Below are 18585 nucleotides of genomic sequence, written 5' to 3'. Positions count from 1 at the left end.
AGAAATAGGTTTATATAGTTCTTGTCTGTGGAATTTCTCAATCATCCAGGCCATGCTTTTTCCAAAAGGCAACTGGACTTCTTGTTTTCTTTCTTATCACAAAGGTATGCACTTGTCTGTTTGTGTCAGGGTGTTTTGTCTTTAAGTGAGCAAGCTTTAATGTATTCCTGGGTTTAAAGCAGAGGTGAAATGCTCTGAAGTCTGCTACTGTTCACAGGCACGAAGAAGCCTTTTCTGCAAAGGTAAGTAGACCAGTGATGCCAGGCAAGAGCTGTGCCATGTGATTTATATTAGCTAGAAAGCAGGATTTCCTGCTTTCTAGTGAATATAAATCACATGGCATACTTGATTGTCACACAGCTGATTTGATTCGCCCAAACCGGTAGTAAAAAAAATGCTTTAAAAAGTTTTTAAAAGTTCCTACGATCAGCTGTGCAACAATCAGCTGTGCCGCACAATTTCCAGTGAATATAAATCATGTGACGCAGCTGATTGTCACACAGCTGATCGTCGGAACTACCAGTTTGCCCGAACCGGTAGCATTTACCGTTTGGGGCGAACCGGCCAGAACCGGTAGCATTTCACCCCTTGTTTAAAGTATTTAAAGCATGTTGTGTTGGTTGAAAATCCTTCTGAGATATTCAGATATTCCTGCAAAGCATGGAATAAGAACATCATTCTGTTTGCTGTTCTCTTCTTTGTCTTTATGATTCATGGATGGATTTTCCTGTGGAGAGACAAAATAGAGCAATGCGGGATATGCAGTGAAATAGAGCAAGACATGTGGGGACCCTGTAAATTGGGGAAACAAAATCACTTCACAAACACATGACACAACAAGGAGAACAAACTCATAAGGACAGGATTCAGCAGTCCATGTGCATCTGAAAGACACGGGTCACTATTTTGAAGACAATGAAGTCCACATTTTGGACAAAGAGGATCACTGGTGTGAAAGAAGAGTCAAAGAGGCCATCTATGTCAAAATTGAACAGCCTTTCCTCAACAGAGTAGGAGGAATATGACACCACCCACCTCCCATTAACAACACAGTCCTTTCAGGAGTCCCAAGAAGGTTCCACACCCATTTACATTCTGATTCAGGTGACTCTCACTCCAGAGAGATGAGGATCAGATGACTACAAAGAATATAAATCCATCCATTTCCCCACCTGTTAGAACTGAAGAAGCTTCTTGGGTGAGAGGTAAAATGATTTCAAACAAAAAACCAAGAAATTCCAATTAACCTTTTGGAAAAAGCATCTTTGGGATACACAGTCCTTGTCTTTGTTTTTATTTCTAAATGTCTTCCTTGGTTATTTGCATGACATTGTGATCAGAGGCAACTTATAAACACAAATTAATGTGATAACATCTTGTTGACAAAGTGCTAGCACTAATCCGACAGATGAGCATTAAAAGACAGGTTGATATTTGTTTCCCATCAATGGACTAGATAAAACAGGAAGAAAAGGAAAAAGCATCAGGTGAAAAGTATACACCCAGCTCCAGATCACCCAGAAAGTCTCATAGATCCAGCAGAAGAATTATGGCGATGGGGACATTTCTGTTCATTTTGTTGCTTGCTCTACTGGTTCTCTTCTTCTTGAAGCAACTCTGGTCCCGAAGACATTTGCCTCCTGGTCCTTTGGCTCTACCTCTCATTGGTACCTTGTGGGCTAATGGGGTTTGGCTTCGTGAAGATTATTTCATTAAGGTATGTCATTCTAAATAATCAACCAGTCGTATGCAAAATAATTCTCAAATTTTTTTGTACCACTAATGCAGACAAATGAATTAACCTAGGAAGATATTCTTGCAGGATGAGAAATGAAATTAATCAAATGATGGTGATGACACCTGATTAGTTATTCTCCACATCATGCCAGATTATTCAAGTCTAGACCTGCATTTCACAGAAATAAGGCGTTGAATTATTAGAAGACAGATTCTAGTTCAATCTTGCCAATAAATGGACAGATTTGATAATGGAATCAATTGACCAGAGGGAGGGTGGTTTCCCTTTCACTCTGCTCAAATGAGGTTAGACATCCCTCTCTGGAAGATGCTTTATTTTGTATTTCTGCAATGCACAGCAGGTGAAACATTATAGACTCTTCTATAATGATGAAAAAATTATGGATCTAAGTTATAAAGAATAAGATGTGATTCGCATGTAGGTGGTTGGGGAAGGAAGGAATAGAAGAGGTTTCTATGCAGCCTTCATATTAAGACCTAGATATCAGTGATTAAAAAATCAAATTGAACCACTTCTCCAGTTCTGGCAGTTCTCCTGTACCAAGGCTCTTCGCAATGTAAGATTCCTAACTTCTTAGAATTCAGAAATAGTTTTATGGAAATTGTGTTTAATGGGATGTACTGGGGCAGTACTGTTGGTGCAATTATACTGTAGCAATATTGCTCCAAAAGACAATATTGTAATTATTGTGTGCTAAGTCAAGTTGAAATGATACTTTTGTCTAGATAACTGAAGCCACATTCTTCTTCATCATTCCATGGTTGCATTAAAAAAAAAAAGGGAAAAAAATCATACAACTCAAGATGTAGGTAAATGAAGCATAAGATTCAGAGTGTGGTAGTAGATTCATTTGAAGTGGCTGAGTACTGTAGAATTATTTTGGGATCCTAGAATAATACCCATAGGCTTTTTTTAAAAAAAAGGTATGTATCTTCAGGCAACAGTTTTACAGAGCAGAACAAAAAGTGATTTTAAAAGTTTATGAGCTGGGAATGTTATTGGTGACTGACTTCCAAGCAACATCTGTGCATTTTAAAGAAATAATTCAGCTGGAGAAATGAAAAGGCTCATTCCCTTTTTCTTCTCAGTCTAAGAAAAGCCAATGAAGAGCTTATGATATTGGTGATCTGAGAAGTATTTGCTGTGTTATTTTCAAAAGCAGGTTGGATAAAAATTATTTATGTGAAGGATTTGCTTCTAGGCTCAAGTTCTTTTCCCTGAGACTAATGTGACCATGTTTTTTGCCATTTTGTCTAAGAGTGGGATCATCCAGGGGGGAAAATCTTCCATTTCCCTGATAGATTTTAGAATTTCAGTACATGAATAGCGTCTCTTCCCATTTCAATAGATGCACCTTGAAAGGCCACACAGCATATGTAAACCAGCAATTCTGTGTCATTTCTGTATGCAGAACATAGTCTTATTTATTTATGAAATGTATACATTGGCCCTTTCATTTACGTGATTCTGGATGGTTTACAAATAAAAGCCATACTGACAGATAAAAACCAAATGAAAAAAAATAGCAGTAGATCATCATTGGTGAGGCTACTCTAATTCTATTCATTAAGTTGAAACTTGCTATACTTGCAGCCTTGTCTCCAGCTTTTCTATCTTTCTCAGGAGCCAGAGAAATTAGCCCTGCTTATTTTCCAAATTTAGCAATTTAATAAATTTGTATGCCGCCCAATCCCGTAGGACTCTGGGCGGCTTACAGCAAGATAAAAATAAGAATTAGAAAAATAACGTGAGATATAATTTTAAAAACAGCACACCATACATTCCATTTAAGTGGGGCTGGACCTTGTTCAACAGCCCCAGGCCTGCCGGAACAGCCAGGTTTTAGTGGCTTTTTGGAAGGCCGAGAGAGTGGGAAGGGTCCGGATCTCTACGGGTAGATCGTTCCACAGGGTCGGAGCAGCTACAGAGAAGGTCCTCCCCCAAGGGGCCGCCAGCCGGCATTGTCCAGTCGACGGCACCCGGAGAAGGCCCAACCTGTGAGATCTAATTGGTCGTTGGGAGGTATGTGGCAGGAGGCGGTCTCTCAGATATCCAGGTCCTAAGCCATGTAGGGCTTTAAAAGTAATAACTAGCACCTTGAAGCGCGTTCGGAGACCAATAGGAAGCCAGTGCAGCTCACGGAGGATAGGTGTAACATGGGTGTACCTAGGTACACCTGATATCGCTCGCGCGGCTGCATTCTGGACCAACTGTAGTTTCCGAACACTTTTCAGGGGCAGCCCCATGAAGATCTTCTAGTCCAATCCCTGCTTACGGTGAATTCTGCTCATTCACATACAGCAAAGTCTTTCAAGGGAGGATTTACAGTCCCAGACCTTATCTAGCTTGGAGAGCTGACTGGCCGATATCTGCAGAATTTGGCAAGGAGACTCAGAGAGTCACAAACCAATGAAGCGAACTAATTGTCTCCTGCAAACTCCACTCCCCTTTTGCTCCTCTTTTATTTCCTCTGGGAGAGGCCATTCATCGTCCACCTGTGGCCTTACTCCCAAGTCAACCCCTGTTCTGTAGCTGTTCCCTTCATCTGGCAACTCTGTGCATGCTTATACTGGGAACAGGCTCCAGCTGTTCGTCTGCCTCAGTGATGTCTGACTCTGAAGACAGCTGATAACTGGCATATGGCTCTGGCCCCCTCTCTGCCTTTGACACAGAGCCCTGTCTCCGAACACTTTTCAGGGGCAGCCCCATGTAGAGCGCAGTAGCAGTGAGAGTAATATAGGTTCACCAGGGCATTTTTCTCCTCTGTTGAAAATGAAATCTGTTCCCAACCATGTCATAAGTCTCCCTTCAGTCTAAAAGATGTTGTGTGATTCTATTTGACTTGGGACTACTATTAACTAATAAGGTGTACCACCGAAGTATTTTCATGAGCCATGTATCCCATGGAATGTGGTCATTTATTTTAAAACCAACTTACCCAATAATATGTATGCAGATTGTATGGAGAACTGGACATCCAGTTGCCTCTTGAGAAAAGCACCTTTGGGACAACCATGACCTGGGTCACTGAGAACTCCCATAGACAATTAATTCAGGTTGCAATCCATCAGATAAAGGGCAACATTCCAGGGCAGATCAAAGTCTCTAGATTGTCCTGTGAACCTAGCAATCAGTTGGAAAGTTGCAAAGTTGATGACTTAAGCGGTTGAGAAACCCTCTACAAACCATTCAAATTGCACTGCTCAAAAGATGTGACTCATGAACAAGCTGTTTCAGACAACCATTGGCTCACATATCTGTCAGTCGCAGGAGGGGTGGGCACTAAAAAGGCCATCTCTCATCCAAGGCAAGGGGGGAATGGAGCAAATAGATAGGAGATGGTGGCTTTCAGGCAGAAACAAAGGGAAAGGAATATCCCCAGAAAATGGAAGTGGATCAGGAAGTTCTTGGTATGAATCTTAAAGAGAGAAAATCAATCCTGTCCGGAGGATCCGGATCCTCCCTACTCTCCTGGCCTTCCGTAAGTCTGTTAAGACCTGGCTGTTCCGGCAGGCCTGAGGCTGTTGATCTTGATTGAGCTTCAGCTCCATTACAACTGAGTGCATGTTGTGCTTCTGTTTTTAAGTCGTTCCGTCTCGTGTTTTTTAATCTAATCTTTTTTAATATTTTAAATTGGTTTTATGTAAGCCGCCCGGAGTCCTTCAGGATTGGGCAGCATACAAATCTATTAAAATGACAAAATTACAAAAATTTCTAAAGAGTAGAAAATACAGTGAAGGAACTTAGAATTTAAGAAAGATTGTAGATGGCATATTACCTATAAATCATCTGTTTTCTTTGATTGTGACATTTCTCAACATTGATTCTCTTGGCAGGATGTAAAACAATATGGAAACATTTACTCCATGTGGGCTGGACCTCACCTTATAGTAGTACTGTCTGGATTCAAAGCTGTGAAAGAAGGAATGACCAGCTTCCCAGAAGAATTCTCTGATCGGCCATATGATGGTTTCTTCAGTACTTTAGAGATCAGAAAGGGTATGTGCAAATAGTAAGAAATGGTATCTTATGGTAACCACCAGACTATAATAATTTGGGCTAAAATTATGCATATCATGTGAAGGAAATTTTTTACTACCGGTCCTGTGGGCATGGCTTGGTGGGTGTGGCAGGGGAAGGATACTGCAAAATCCCCATTCCCACCCTACTCTGGGACCAGCCAGAGGATTTGCCGGTTCTCTGAACTACTCAAAATTTCCGCTACCGGTTTTCCAGAACCTATCAGAACCTGATGAATTATACCCCTGGGGAAATGTAAGGCATAGAAAACAAAATGATTTAAAGGTGTGTGTGTGTACGTGTGTGTGTGTGTGTGTGTGTGTGTGTGTGTGTGTGTGTGTGTGTATAAAATTTGGTGTAAAGTGGAGTAAGATAGATAGATATAGATATAGATAGGTATAGGTATAGGTATAGGTATAGGTATAGGTATAGGTATAGGTATAGGTATAGGTATAGATATAGATATAGATATAGATATAGATATAGATATAGATATAGATATAGATATAGATATAGATATAGATATAGATATAGATATAGATATAGATATAGATATAGATACAATACAACACAACACAATACAATACCAGAGTTGGAAGGGACCTTGGAGGTCTTCTAGTCCAACCCCCTGCCTAGGCAGGAAACCCTCTACTGTTTCAGACAAATGGATATCCAACGTCTTCTTAAAGACTTCCAGTGTTGGGGCATTCATAACATCTGGAGGCAATTTCTCTTCCACTGATTCATTGTTCTAACTGTCAGAAAATTTCTCCTTAGTTCTAAGTTGCTTCTCTCCTTGATTAGTTTCCACCCATTGCTTCTTGTTCTGCCCTCAGGTGCCTTGGAGAATAGTTTGACTCCCTCTTCTTTGTGACAGCCCCTGAGATATTGGAAGACTGCTATCATGTCTCCCCTAGTCCTTCTTTTCATTAAACTAGACATTCCCAGTTCCTGCAACCGTTCCTCATGGTTTAGTCTCCAGTCCCCTAATCCTCTTTGTTGTTTTCTCTGCACTCTTTCTGGACTCTCAACATGTTTTCTAAATTGTGGTGACGAAAACTGAATGCAGCGTTCCAAGTGTGGCCTTACCAAGGCATTATAAAGTGGTATTAACACTTCATGTGATCTTGATTCTATCCCTCTGTTTATGCAGCCTAGAACTGTGTTGGCTTTTTGGCAGCTGCTGCACACAGCTGGCTGTTATTTAAATGGTTGTCCACTAGGACTCCAAGATCCCTCTCACAGTTACTATTATTGAGCAAGGTACCATCTATATATATATATATATAGATAGATAGATAGATAGATAGATAGATAGATAGATAGATAGATAGATAGATAGATATAGATATATATGTTGTATTTGAGCTGATAAATAAATAAAGGGAGGAAACTAGTATAGATCTATTTCAAGCTATTTAGCTCTCATCAACACCCCCAATGAAAGATTCCCAGTAAGGGTATGGCCAGCTGATGAGAGCTAAATAGCTTGAAATAGATCTATACTAGTCTCCCTTTATTTATTTATCAGCTCAATTACAACACAAATGTAACAAAGGCAACAGTAAAAATATTGGCTTTCTGTCTGGATGGTCTCTTGTGATGAGCCGATAGACAGAGAAAGGAAGCAGTATGTCTCCTCCCATATTTGGGCATACCAGGGGTTGTGACACGAAACACACACACACACACACACACACACACACACACATGAACCAATTTTGTTGTATTTAAGTACAATGACAATAAAGATTATACTTATACATATGTACATACATAGAGAGAGAGAGAGGAAGAGAGAGGGGGAGAGAGAGAGAGAGAAATTCAACTAAAATTTTCCCAATCTTCCCCTTCCTCTTCAGTCCTTTTTCTTCATATTTTGCCTCTCTGTTCATACATATTTTGTTTCTTCCTTCAAATATTCATTGTCACCAATTATCTCTCTATGAGCAATTCATCTAAAGACGTCAATTTCAGAATAACCATCCACATATATAATCATACATTTCAGTATTTCCACGTACAGGAATTAATTAGTTGGGATTGTTTAGTTTAGTCACCATACCACATACATCTTCCAGTGTCTATGTGACTTACAAAATGATTAAATATTTTTTAAAGAAAAAAAACATGGCTATCGTTTTAGAAAAGGACAGCATGTCAGAAGGATTTTGTATTCCCAGCTGAAATTCAGTGACTGAAACCACATCTGTTTTTTAATGTGAATTGTATCAGGAATTATTCATAACTGTCTGCTGATGCCTTCAGGAATTGTTTTCTCCAATGGCCACACTTGGAAACAGCAGCGTCGCATTGGCCTCACTTCTCTGCGGAAGCTGGGCCTGGGGAAGAAAAGCATTGAGCATCAGATAGAAGACGGAGCTCAGAGACTGGTGGAGATATTTAGGCAAACGGAAGGTCTGTTTTGGGTAATGGGTAATTTGGGTAATTTTAGGTAGGCTCAAATCTGCATCTGCCAAAATGGTTTCTATTCTGAGTATTTTAAAGAAAAAGAGATTATTTGACTTGATTTTTAATTTTTTTAAAAAATAATTGGCAGAGTTCCTAAGTCGTTTCCTACATCCCCTTACAGCCCCTTGTTCCTTAAACATTCATTATAAAATCTCTTTGTCTGCAGGACAGCCATTTGACCCATCACTTCCAGTCCTAAATGCAATTTGTAACATCATATGTACTTTGAGTTGTGGATGTCAATTTGCTCCTGAAGATGAAAACTTCCAGAAGCTAATTCAGGCTCTGAAAAATATTGTGAATTTCACTGGTAACTTTTTCCATATTGTGAGTCATGCTTTCTACTAAAGGGATGAAGCTCCCAAGCCAATAATGTTTCCATTTGCCTTAGTGCTTGAGTTGGGACTAGTACTCAGAGTTTCTTAGTTTCTAGATTGGCGCATTAACCACTATACCAAAGTGGTTCTGCCCATGGAGGAAACCATCCTTTTAGGATCACCAGCCACCACTTCCAATGGTTAGTCTCTTGTACTGCTTCCAAATGTTCCTTTTCACTCATTCCTTCCAAGACCCTTGTCATCTCAGCTCTTCCCTCTAAATACATCCCAATTTGGAAATGTTGTTCCTAAAACACAGTGCAGAAAACTAAATATAATATTCTAGTGGGGTCCGAATCATGAGGAAGAAAGAGGAAAAATGATTTATCTTGATCTTGATTCCCGATTTATACTGACCTACCCTAGGACTACCCGTTTCTTTCAGAGTATAAGATGCACTCTCCCCCACTCTAAGACAGGCTGAAAAATTGGGTGTGTCTTATATTCCAGTTCATAACAGTTGGGAGAAGCTGATGACAAAAGATTTGAAGATTGCCTTAAGAGGTACTTATTTTGTCCAGTTTCTATTTTTGGAGATAATCCCTTTAAGGGCAAGACAGGGTTTTTTCCTATGGGCTATCTGAATTTTCTCAATGGTTTTCTTCAGGCAAGTGCTGGGCTGGTTTATTGATTCAGTTTTGTTACATTTTTATGAAGTGTGAAGTGCTTTTGACCGAATGCCCAGACATCTAGTTAAGTTTGTGAAGAGTTTCCCCAGCTGCCTGGGGAAAGAAAAAAGTGGCAAAAAGTGTCATTTATTATACTGATGTATTTGTTTGCTTTTCTGGTGTTATGGGAATAAAAATGAATACCTGGTAGGCGGATATTTTTTCTTATTTTCCTCCCCCAAAACTAAGGTATGTCTTATATTCTGGTGTGTCTTATACTCTGAAAAATATGGTATACTCCTTGCAACCAAAATTGCATCCTGAATTTTGGTTTCACATTGTTGCTGTCATAATGCATTACCACATGTCACCGTGGGATTGGACTTGATTTTACAACTATTTTCTACGATTATGGAGATTCTCAGTCATCCAGGTCAGGGTTGTCCCAAAGGGATGTTAGCTGGCATGTGAATCCAGCGGGTCTGATTTATTACATCACAGCTCAGTTAGCCATAGGTAACCATATTTACAAAGTCTCCTGGAGACAATGAGAGAATAAAAGAAGGAGAAGATAATTTTATAGTAGCTTTATAATAACCTATCTGCCTCCAACATTATCCATTTGCCAGAATAATTTGTAAACAGCTTTTCTAGAGAGCTTTTGAAGTCTGACTGCATACTGCTTGCCATGTTTTAATGGGTTTGTAATGTTTTTCCTTGGTTATTGAGTGTTGTCTACTAGGATGGGCTGCCAAGAGTTTTCTCTAATTGTGGAGCAAAATAATTCATTCTTTTTCTCCCCCTTTTCCATTAGATGTATGGTTTGTTTCCACAAATAATGAAGTATCTTCCAGGCTTTCATCAGAAGGCCCTGGCTTCCAGAGAGCTGATCCTTTCCTTTGCAAAGCAGGAAATAGAGAAACACAAGGAATCTCACTCTTTGCATGAACCACAAGATTTCATAGATTACTACCTTCTTCAAATGGAGAAGGTATGGCTTTATTGTAGTTCAATACATGAGCAAGGAATTATTACATCCCTCGATATAAATAAACAAGGGGAGCTAGTGGAACAGTGTTCACATGTTCTTGATTCTATCCATTTGTTAATGCAGCCTACGACTGCATTAACTTTTTGACAGCTGCAGCACACTGCTAGCTCATATTTAAGTGATTGCCCACTAGGACTCCAAGATAGATCCCTCTCCCAGTTACAAGGATTGAGCCAGGTACCCATCCATTCGATCCCTATGCTTTTCTTGCCTAAATATAGAATCATACTTTTCTCATTGTGGGAAATAAGCAATTGGTCTTATTTTCGGGAAGGTCTTATTATTTTTGAGGTGCAGGAGGCAGTGAGAATGGTCACCTCATGGCTGCTGCCATGTTGCAATATTATCAGGGAGGCCTTATTTTTTGGGGGGAGGGCTTATTTTAGCACAGGTGCTCAAAAGCTTGATTGGGCTTATTATCCAAGAGGTCTTATTTTCAGGGAAACAGGGTATTTTAACATAGAGTCTTATACATTGTGAATCTGCCATTTTAATTTTTTACTCTTCTGCATTCATATTCCTATATAACCACCAAGAATATATTTATTCTTCTCATGGCTTGTGACATTGGAGGAAAATATCCACAAAAAAAATCTGCGTAGAAATAATTGTAATTTTTATTTTCCATTTTAAACATCAGAGCAGGAATGATCCCAACTCTACCTACAATGAAGAGAACCTGGCTCAGTGTATTTTTGATTTTTTTGGTGCTGGAACAGAGACAACCTTCGCTACTCTGATGTGGGCACTGCTTCTCTTGACCAACCATCCTGACATCCAAGGTGAGAGGAATCTGGGCTGTGGGAACCGGGGCCAGTCTCAGGTTCTGGAACAGAGAGAAATTATTTGAAATATTAAGGCCTATTAAATGACAAAAGGGATGTGGTGGCTCAGTGGCTAAGACACTGAGCTTGTCGATCAGAAAGATCGGCAGTTCGGCGGTTCAAATCCCTAGCACCACGTAATGGAATGAGCTACCCTTACTTGTCCAACTTCTGCCAACCTAGTTTGAAAGCATGTAAAAATGATAGTAGAAAAATAGGAGCCACCTTTGGTGGGAAGGTAACAGCGTTCCATGCACCTTTGGCATTTAGTCATGCCGGTTACATGACCACGGAGATGTCTTCGGACAATGCTGGCTCTTCGGCTTTGAAACTGAGATAAGCACTGCCCACTAGAACTGGGAACGACTAGCAGATATGTGCGAAGGGAACCGTTACCTTTATTGAATGACAAACTCAACCTAGTCCTCATAATGATTTTCCAATGTAAATTTGTGACCCTATGAGCAACAGCATGAACTTAGCCATATTAAAGGAAAGGAAAGACTGTTTATACAAAGCCTTCTTTGAATCCTGGCCAATAGGGAACAACTGCTTGTGTGGGTGATACATTGAGTGTGTGATTGTGGAGAGTGAGGAGTCCCATTGGCACTGAGAGCTATGGGATAATGATAGATCCTCCCACCTACCCTTAGATAGATCTGTATGACTGCAGGGTTAAGGTTAAGGGGAGCAACTTGGCCAAACTGGGACAGTGGACATGCTCAGGATAACATGATCTAGTGGGGGATTTATCTTTATCCCCCCTTTTGTGGTCAACCATACCCAGGTGACCTTGAGATTTTCCAATGCTGTCTCTCCCTCCCCCTGCACTGCAGGGAGGCAAAATCTATTCAAATAGACTGCCCTCAGTGACTGATGGACCACTCTAGAGAGAGTTGGTGGATGCTGCATAGTCTTGTGAATGCTCTGGTTACAGCCTGGATTTCAACATTCCAACTGACAAATCGAAACAAAGCTGACACAATTGGGACAATCCAATCTCTTAATGCAAAACTTTATTGAGTACATCATTTTGGCACTGATGAGGGCAAAACCATGTGTAGCTAATTCCCACGCAAACCTACATAATTAAAGTACAAGACTCTCCCTCCTCCTATTAGTGCAGGTTACATTGTCCAACTGAGTCTCATTCTATTGTTATGAGAAAAAAGTCTTTGACTTGGCAAACACTTGCTGAAGTGTCCTTGGCTCTCATGGCTGTCTTCTTAATGTCTGGGCCAAGCTGAGAAAAGATAATGGTTGCAACAGCAAAATCACATTTTGAACTTGACACTGAAATCAGAAAGCAGGCAGATCCATATACAGGATTGTGCCCATGCACTGTCTTCCTGGTCTATCATTCCTGATACTTCCATGATTTATAGAGGAGTTGAGAGTGTCAAAAGTGGCCAAGAAAGAACTAGAATGTCGCTGGAGGAATACAAAGATTGAATCTGACTGAACATGGGTCAGAGTTTTTATTAAATCCTACCTTATACCTGAGTGTTGCCCAATGAGTTTGTCAAAGGTCACCAGGACCTTTCTTGGGGAAACAGAGCCCTGATCATCATTTATAGGAACACAAGGAGGAATTTCCGAAACACCTGACAAATAAATCAAAGATGCTCTTTTTCAGAGGACAATTGGATTGTTTTTCCCTTGAGATAAGAAAAAAAATGTTTCTCATGTCATCCAAGAAGTTGTGATGGCAATTGCAGGGGGCGGGGGTGGGGAGGATGGAAGGATAGGTATTGACTGGATAATGAAGGGATGGAAGGTTAGGTTTGCAGTGGATGGTGGTGATGGGGATGGAAGTATTGTATATCTTTGCAGTCATCTGGTCATTAGCACTCTCCCTGAGAGCTCTTGAGGCCTCTTGGGAGTTTATCTCTGTCCTCAGGATTACCTGATTCAGAGTGAAATTGGTTGTTGAATGATCATGCAACTGCTGCATGATCTGTGTTGTATACTGGAGATAAGTGGTATCTTATCCCTCCCTCTCTTTGGGGTGAGAGAGGTCTGCTCAATGTCAACACAAATGGCCTCTTTTAGCCCTCTTTCAAACTAATGATTTTCTCTATCCAAAATGTGGACTTTGCTGTCTTCAAAAGAGTGGGCTTTGTCTTTCAAATTCACATGGACTGCTGAATCTTGTCCTGATGGATCTGATCTCTTATGTTGTGCCATGCGCTGGTGAAGTGCTTGTTTTGTTTCCCATATGTACAGATCTACACATCTCTCATTGCATATATCATTTTGCTCATTTTGTATTTGGGTATTTTATCTTTAGAGTGGACGAGTGTCTATCTTAGTGTATTCTTGGGTTCCACCAAGAAGGAATGAAATTATGAAATAAATAAATGGAATACAATACTGAAAACGACGCTTCTATTTCCATCATTTTTTTAGAGAAAGTCCAGAAGGAGATTGAAGATGTATTTGGCTTCTCGGGGACAATTTCCTATCAGGATCGGAAAAAGCTGCCTTACACCAATGCCGTGTTTCATGAAATGCAGCGCTTAAAATACATCTTGCTAGCTGGGGTTCCCAGGCAAAGCACAAAGGATGTGAAGATAAGAGGCTACCTTATTCCAAAGGTGAGAAACGTGGTCAAGCTGCATTCCGACATGGAACGGAAAGCAGAATATGGTAGTCGGACAAAGGCACTTGGACAGAAGCAGGAAATATGCACCCATATCTCTGTTTTAATGGAAGTGAGGAGAGAAAGAAAGCTAAACAGTTGAGCAGCTACTGCTCTCAGAATCTGCTTTGGAAATGAACAAATATGGGTCCACAATTGCAAGCTAAACCATATATGTCATCAATATTAAGGTTTTTATGTCTGTTTCTCTTATAAAAATGTTTTGTTTAATCATCTCTCCCTCTCTTTTTTTAAAAAAACAGGGGACTGTTATTGCCACAGATCTGCGCTCTGTCCTTCTTGATCCTGAACAATGGGAAACACCTGAAGAATTCAACCCAAATCACTTTTTAGATAAGGATGGGAAGTTCATTGTACGGGAAGAATTTCTGCCATTTGGAATAGGTACATCCATGACCCTGAAGCAACTGATAACTTATAGATTCCCATCACCCTCAACACTGAATTATTCTGAGGTCATCACTACCTGAATAGAAACCCGTCTAGTTGTAGCTTCTTGCCAATGAAACTGGACCACAAATGTATAGTTCCAAATGCATTAAGCTCCGGATTTTTAATGACTGTAGCATTAAAATCCCCCCACCACAGTGTTTCCATCCTTTGTTTACCAATGAATATTTCTCCATTGATGGTGCAGGTAGCAAAGGGACATCTTAAATTAAGTTCACCTCCCTCTACTCCTGCTGTAGCCTGATGCAATGTAGAATAACTTATTATTATACAATGTGGAATGACAGTGAACCAACTTGCCTTCAGAATTTGGGGGGGCTTCATCACTGTAGGTTTTAAAGAAGAGAGTGAACTAGTGAATTTGTCTAAAATGGTATAGGGTCTCCTGCTGGAGCAGGGAGATGGACTAGAAGACCTCTAAGGTCCCTTCCAGCCCTATTCTGATTGATTGATTGAAAGTAGTGGACAGGGAGGTTAGAAAGTGACTTCCCTTTTGTGGGTGTATAATTTTTCCTTTGAAATGGTGTACCATCCAATGCATCCTGAATTGAAGATATCTATCTGATGGATATCAACAATACCCATTAGGGTATCATTCCCATTAAGAATTGAATTTGCTCAAAGATAGCATTCAACATGGACAACTATTTCACCTGCTTGATACAAATCTTTACTGAATTCCTTGGTGATGGGGTGTACTCTGGAGAACAGATTATTATCCCCTTTATCCATGCTTTGTCTCATCTACAGGTGAACGTGCCTGTGTGGGAGAGCAGCTGGCAAGAATCGAGATCTTCATCTTTCTGACCAGCCTGTTGAAGGCCTTCAGCTTCCAGTTGCCTCAAGGAGTGAAAGAACTCAACGAAGCACCTCTTATAAAAGTGACAACGCATCCACACCCTTACAAACTGTGTGCTATTCCCACACAGGCTTAAACGTAGACACCATAAAAAGCATAAAACTAAATACAGAGTAGCTGCTTGGTATGATAAATGTTTCCTATATACCTATTCATTTAATATTGCCTTTTGCTTCTATTTACTCAATACTGAAACTTGTTCAATATATTGCTGTGTTTACACAGCATACCTAACCAGGTAAATGTGCTATACGCTTGTTGAGTTTTTTTTCCTTTTTTCCTTGGGGTGCCAATAAAACTTATTACTTGATAAGTTCTAGTTTGCGAATTGAGTACCAAACAGATGATGACTACTAAATTATTTGCGCATTTGAGAGATTGCCACAAATAGGAGGGGGTCAACTTATTTATCAAAGCCCATGTAGGCAGGACAAGAAACAATGGATGGAAACTACTCAAGGAGTCAAGCAACTTAGAACTAAGGAGAAACTTTCTAACAGTGAGGACAATTTAACAAGTGGGACAGCTTGCCTTCAGAGGTTGTTGGTGCTTCATCACTGGAGGTTTTTAAATAGAGACTGGAGAGTCACTTGTCTGAAATGGCATCTTGCTTGAGCAAGGGGTTGGACTAGAAGACCTCCAAGATCCCTTCCAGCTCTATTCGGATTGATTGAAATGTTTGCATTATAATGCATTGTGGAACAAATTTAATGAGTTTCAAAGCAGTCGAGTACCAAGGTACCACTCCATTTATTTATTTCTGATCCCCACTAGTAACCAATCTTTGAAGACCCAATTTTATCGTGTTTTCCCTACTGAACAGCTTTTTTTAAATGGAAAGCGTTCTTACAATTAATTTCAAAACCTTTATATGTTTTTAAATAAAATTCAAGTCTGCCTGGTCCCTCAGTTTGTTTATCACTTTCCAGAATGAAGGTTCTAATCAATCTTTTGCTGTTTATTCCAAAATAAGAATTTTTAAAGACCTAATACTTTCATAAATCTTCATTAGCCAAGTATTGAAGGAAACTCACACTGTGTAATCAAACTTGCCCTTCTGAAGGGTGTGTGTGTGCATTTGTGTTTGCGTGTGTGTGTGCGTGGCGTGTTTTTTTTTTTCATTTTTTAATGTTCTGCGCATGCACAGATCTATTTATGGGCAACTGCACAAATATGCGGAGCAAATTTGTTAACATACTGATAATAAACTGATTTATTTAATTGCACCAAACTCTAAATAAAACGAGAACAGAAAGTCCTAAGCTCTAGTGTAGGCCTATGCTACTCAACTTTGGCAACTTTAAGGTGCATGGACTTCAAGTGTGTGTGTGTGTGTAGGAGGATACATACATACCAGTGGTGGGATTCAGCCAGTTCACACCTATTTGGGAGAACCAGTTGTTAACTTTCTAAGCAGTTTGGAGAACAGGTTGATGGAAGAAATCTTACTTAATTTTTTCCCATTTCACAGGGCTAATCCTTAAGGAAGGCAGGAAGGAAACATTCTGTCTTTTTTTTTTGAGTGCGCACTTTTTTATTTAAGTATTGTAACAGGAATTCATGGGTTTTCATTTTAAATCTCCCCCCCCTCCTCTAATGGACAACAAACTCTGATTCTGGATTTAAAAGTCAGCTGAGTGACATCCGAAAGATCAAAGGCAGAGAGAAAAAATGCCAATAAAATAAGTTACCTCAGGAAGAGGCAGAAAGTTATGGAATCTCTAGCTTAGATTCCAAAAGGGAGCCAAGTGGTAATTTTATTCCCCTTAGGCCATCATCTTCCACCATTGTGCACCATGAAAAGTCTCTTTGCCAACCGATGAAGCCGAGATGGCGCAGTGGTTAGGGTGCAGTACTGCAGGCCACTTCAGCTGACTGTTATCTGCAGTTCAGCAGTTCAAATCTCACCGGCTCAAGGTTGACTCAGCCTTCCATCCTTCCGAGCATCTACATCTACATCTACATCTACATCTACATCTATCTATCTATCTCTCTCTCTATCTATCATCTATCTATCTATCTATCTATCTATCTATCTATCTATCTATATCTATCTATATCTATCTATCTCTATCTCTATCTCTATCTCTATCTCTATCTCTATCTCTATCTCTATCTCTATCTCTATCTCTATCTCTATCTCTATCTCTATCTATCTATCTATCTATCTATCTATCTATCTATCTATCTATCTATCTATCTATCTATATCTATATATCTATATATCTATATATCTATATATCTATATATCTATATATCTATATATCTATATATCTATATATCTATATATCTATATCTATCTATATCTATCTATCTATCTATCTATCTATCTATATCTATATCTATATCTATATCTATATCTATATCTATATCTATATCTATATATCTATATATCTATATATCTATATCTATCTATATCTATCTATCTATCTATCTATCTATCTATCTATATCTATATCTATATCTATATCTATATCTATATCTATATCTATATCTATATCTATATCTATATCTATATCTATATCTATATCTATATCTATATCTATATCTATATCTATATCTATATCTATATCTATATCTATATCTATCTATCTATCTATCTATCTATCTATCTATCTATCTATCTATCTATCTATATATATATATATATATATATATATATCAAAGCCCAATAGTAGTTGGGACAGATCCATGGCTGGTTGGTTTATTGGATTTATATGCGATCATGGCCAAACTGGACCATTCCTGAATTGACAATCTGTCCATAAATATTACAGTTCCTGAGGAAAAGAAGAGTCCCATACCACAGTAGCAATGGACCAGGTAGAAAGGTATTCCCCACCCCCCCCCCACTGAAGGGTATCAACAAACAGAGTAAAGGTAAGAAAGAAGCTGTAGAAATTGAATCTGTTAAAAGATATCAAGTTTCAACGTGGAAATCTGTTTTGGCTGTTACAAATTGTTTCATATTTCCTTGCTGATAGGGTATACCCCTGTTCTGTCCTCCCTACACATTAGTCTGTATGCAGCTCGACTGCAGCTAAACCCATCTATCTTCCAATAAAACAGACCATGTGAGTAGATCTGAAGGCATTATTAAAAGAAGAGGATATGGTGAAACTGAGGAAAATAGGGATATATACAATGAGAACCAAATACAAGATAGACAGTATTGAGTTACTGCTGAACATAACAATTAATAAGTACAAGTAATTTAAATCTCACCAGCGATGCTCTGTGCCTGAGATGTGGGTTTGTCCTTGGATGGCCATGTGCCACAGATTAAGATGCTCCAAATGCTAAAGGAAATGGAGTCATGCTTCCCAGCATGCACTTGTTTTGAGAGTATCAAATAATATTCTTGGTATTTGTCTCTCCGGCCACTAGATGGATCTCCAAACTAGATTGCAGAAAATATGACTTCAGCAACAGAGTGGTGAATGCCTGGAATGCACTACCCAACTTTGTTGTTACATCCTCAAAACCCCATAACTTTAATCCCA

At 39.4% G+C, this 18585-nt stretch overlaps 1 protein-coding gene across 1 annotated transcript; it reads left to right on the top strand.

Moving 5' to 3' along the window:
• Nucleotides 1–1549: 1549 nt before the first annotated feature.
• Nucleotides 1550–15255, top strand: LOC148043459 (cytochrome P450 2J5-like). The gene is made up of 9 exons (XM_087726102.1): nucleotides 1550–1717; nucleotides 5596–5758; nucleotides 8048–8197; nucleotides 8418–8578; nucleotides 10051–10227; nucleotides 10928–11069; nucleotides 13521–13708; nucleotides 14016–14157; nucleotides 14974–15255. Exons 1-9 carry the CDS (start codon nucleotides 1550–1552, stop codon nucleotides 15156–15158), a joined length of 1476 nt encoding a protein of 491 aa, XP_087582228.1. The 3' UTR covers nucleotides 15159–15255.
• Nucleotides 15256–18585: the final 3330 nt, after the last annotated feature.

Source organism: Thamnophis sirtalis, unplaced genomic scaffold (genome assembly GCF_051295495.1).
Source record: "Thamnophis sirtalis isolate CommonGarterSnake01/CBP01778 unplaced genomic scaffold, rThaSir2_p1.2 scaffold_11, whole genome shotgun sequence".
Lineage (NCBI taxonomy): Eukaryota > Metazoa > Chordata > Lepidosauria > Squamata > Natricidae > Thamnophis > Thamnophis sirtalis.
The sequence above is the reverse complement of the archived record's forward strand: the minus strand, read 5'-3'. Positions and strand labels throughout refer to the sequence as shown.

Bases quoted from the DNA above. Each gene is read 5' to 3' on its own strand.
- LOC148043459 (XM_087726102.1), top strand. From the start codon at position 1,550: ATGGCGATGGGGACATTTCTGTTCATTTTGTTGCTTGCTCTACTGGTT. The intron at 1,718-5,595 runs GTATGTCATTCT...TTCTCTTGGCAG, and splicing joins GTGAAGATTATTTCATTAAG to GATGTAAAACAATATGGAAA. The intron at 8,579-10,050 runs GTGAGTCATGCT...CTTTTCCATTAG, and splicing joins CTGGTAACTTTTTCCATATT to ATGTATGGTTTGTTTCCACA.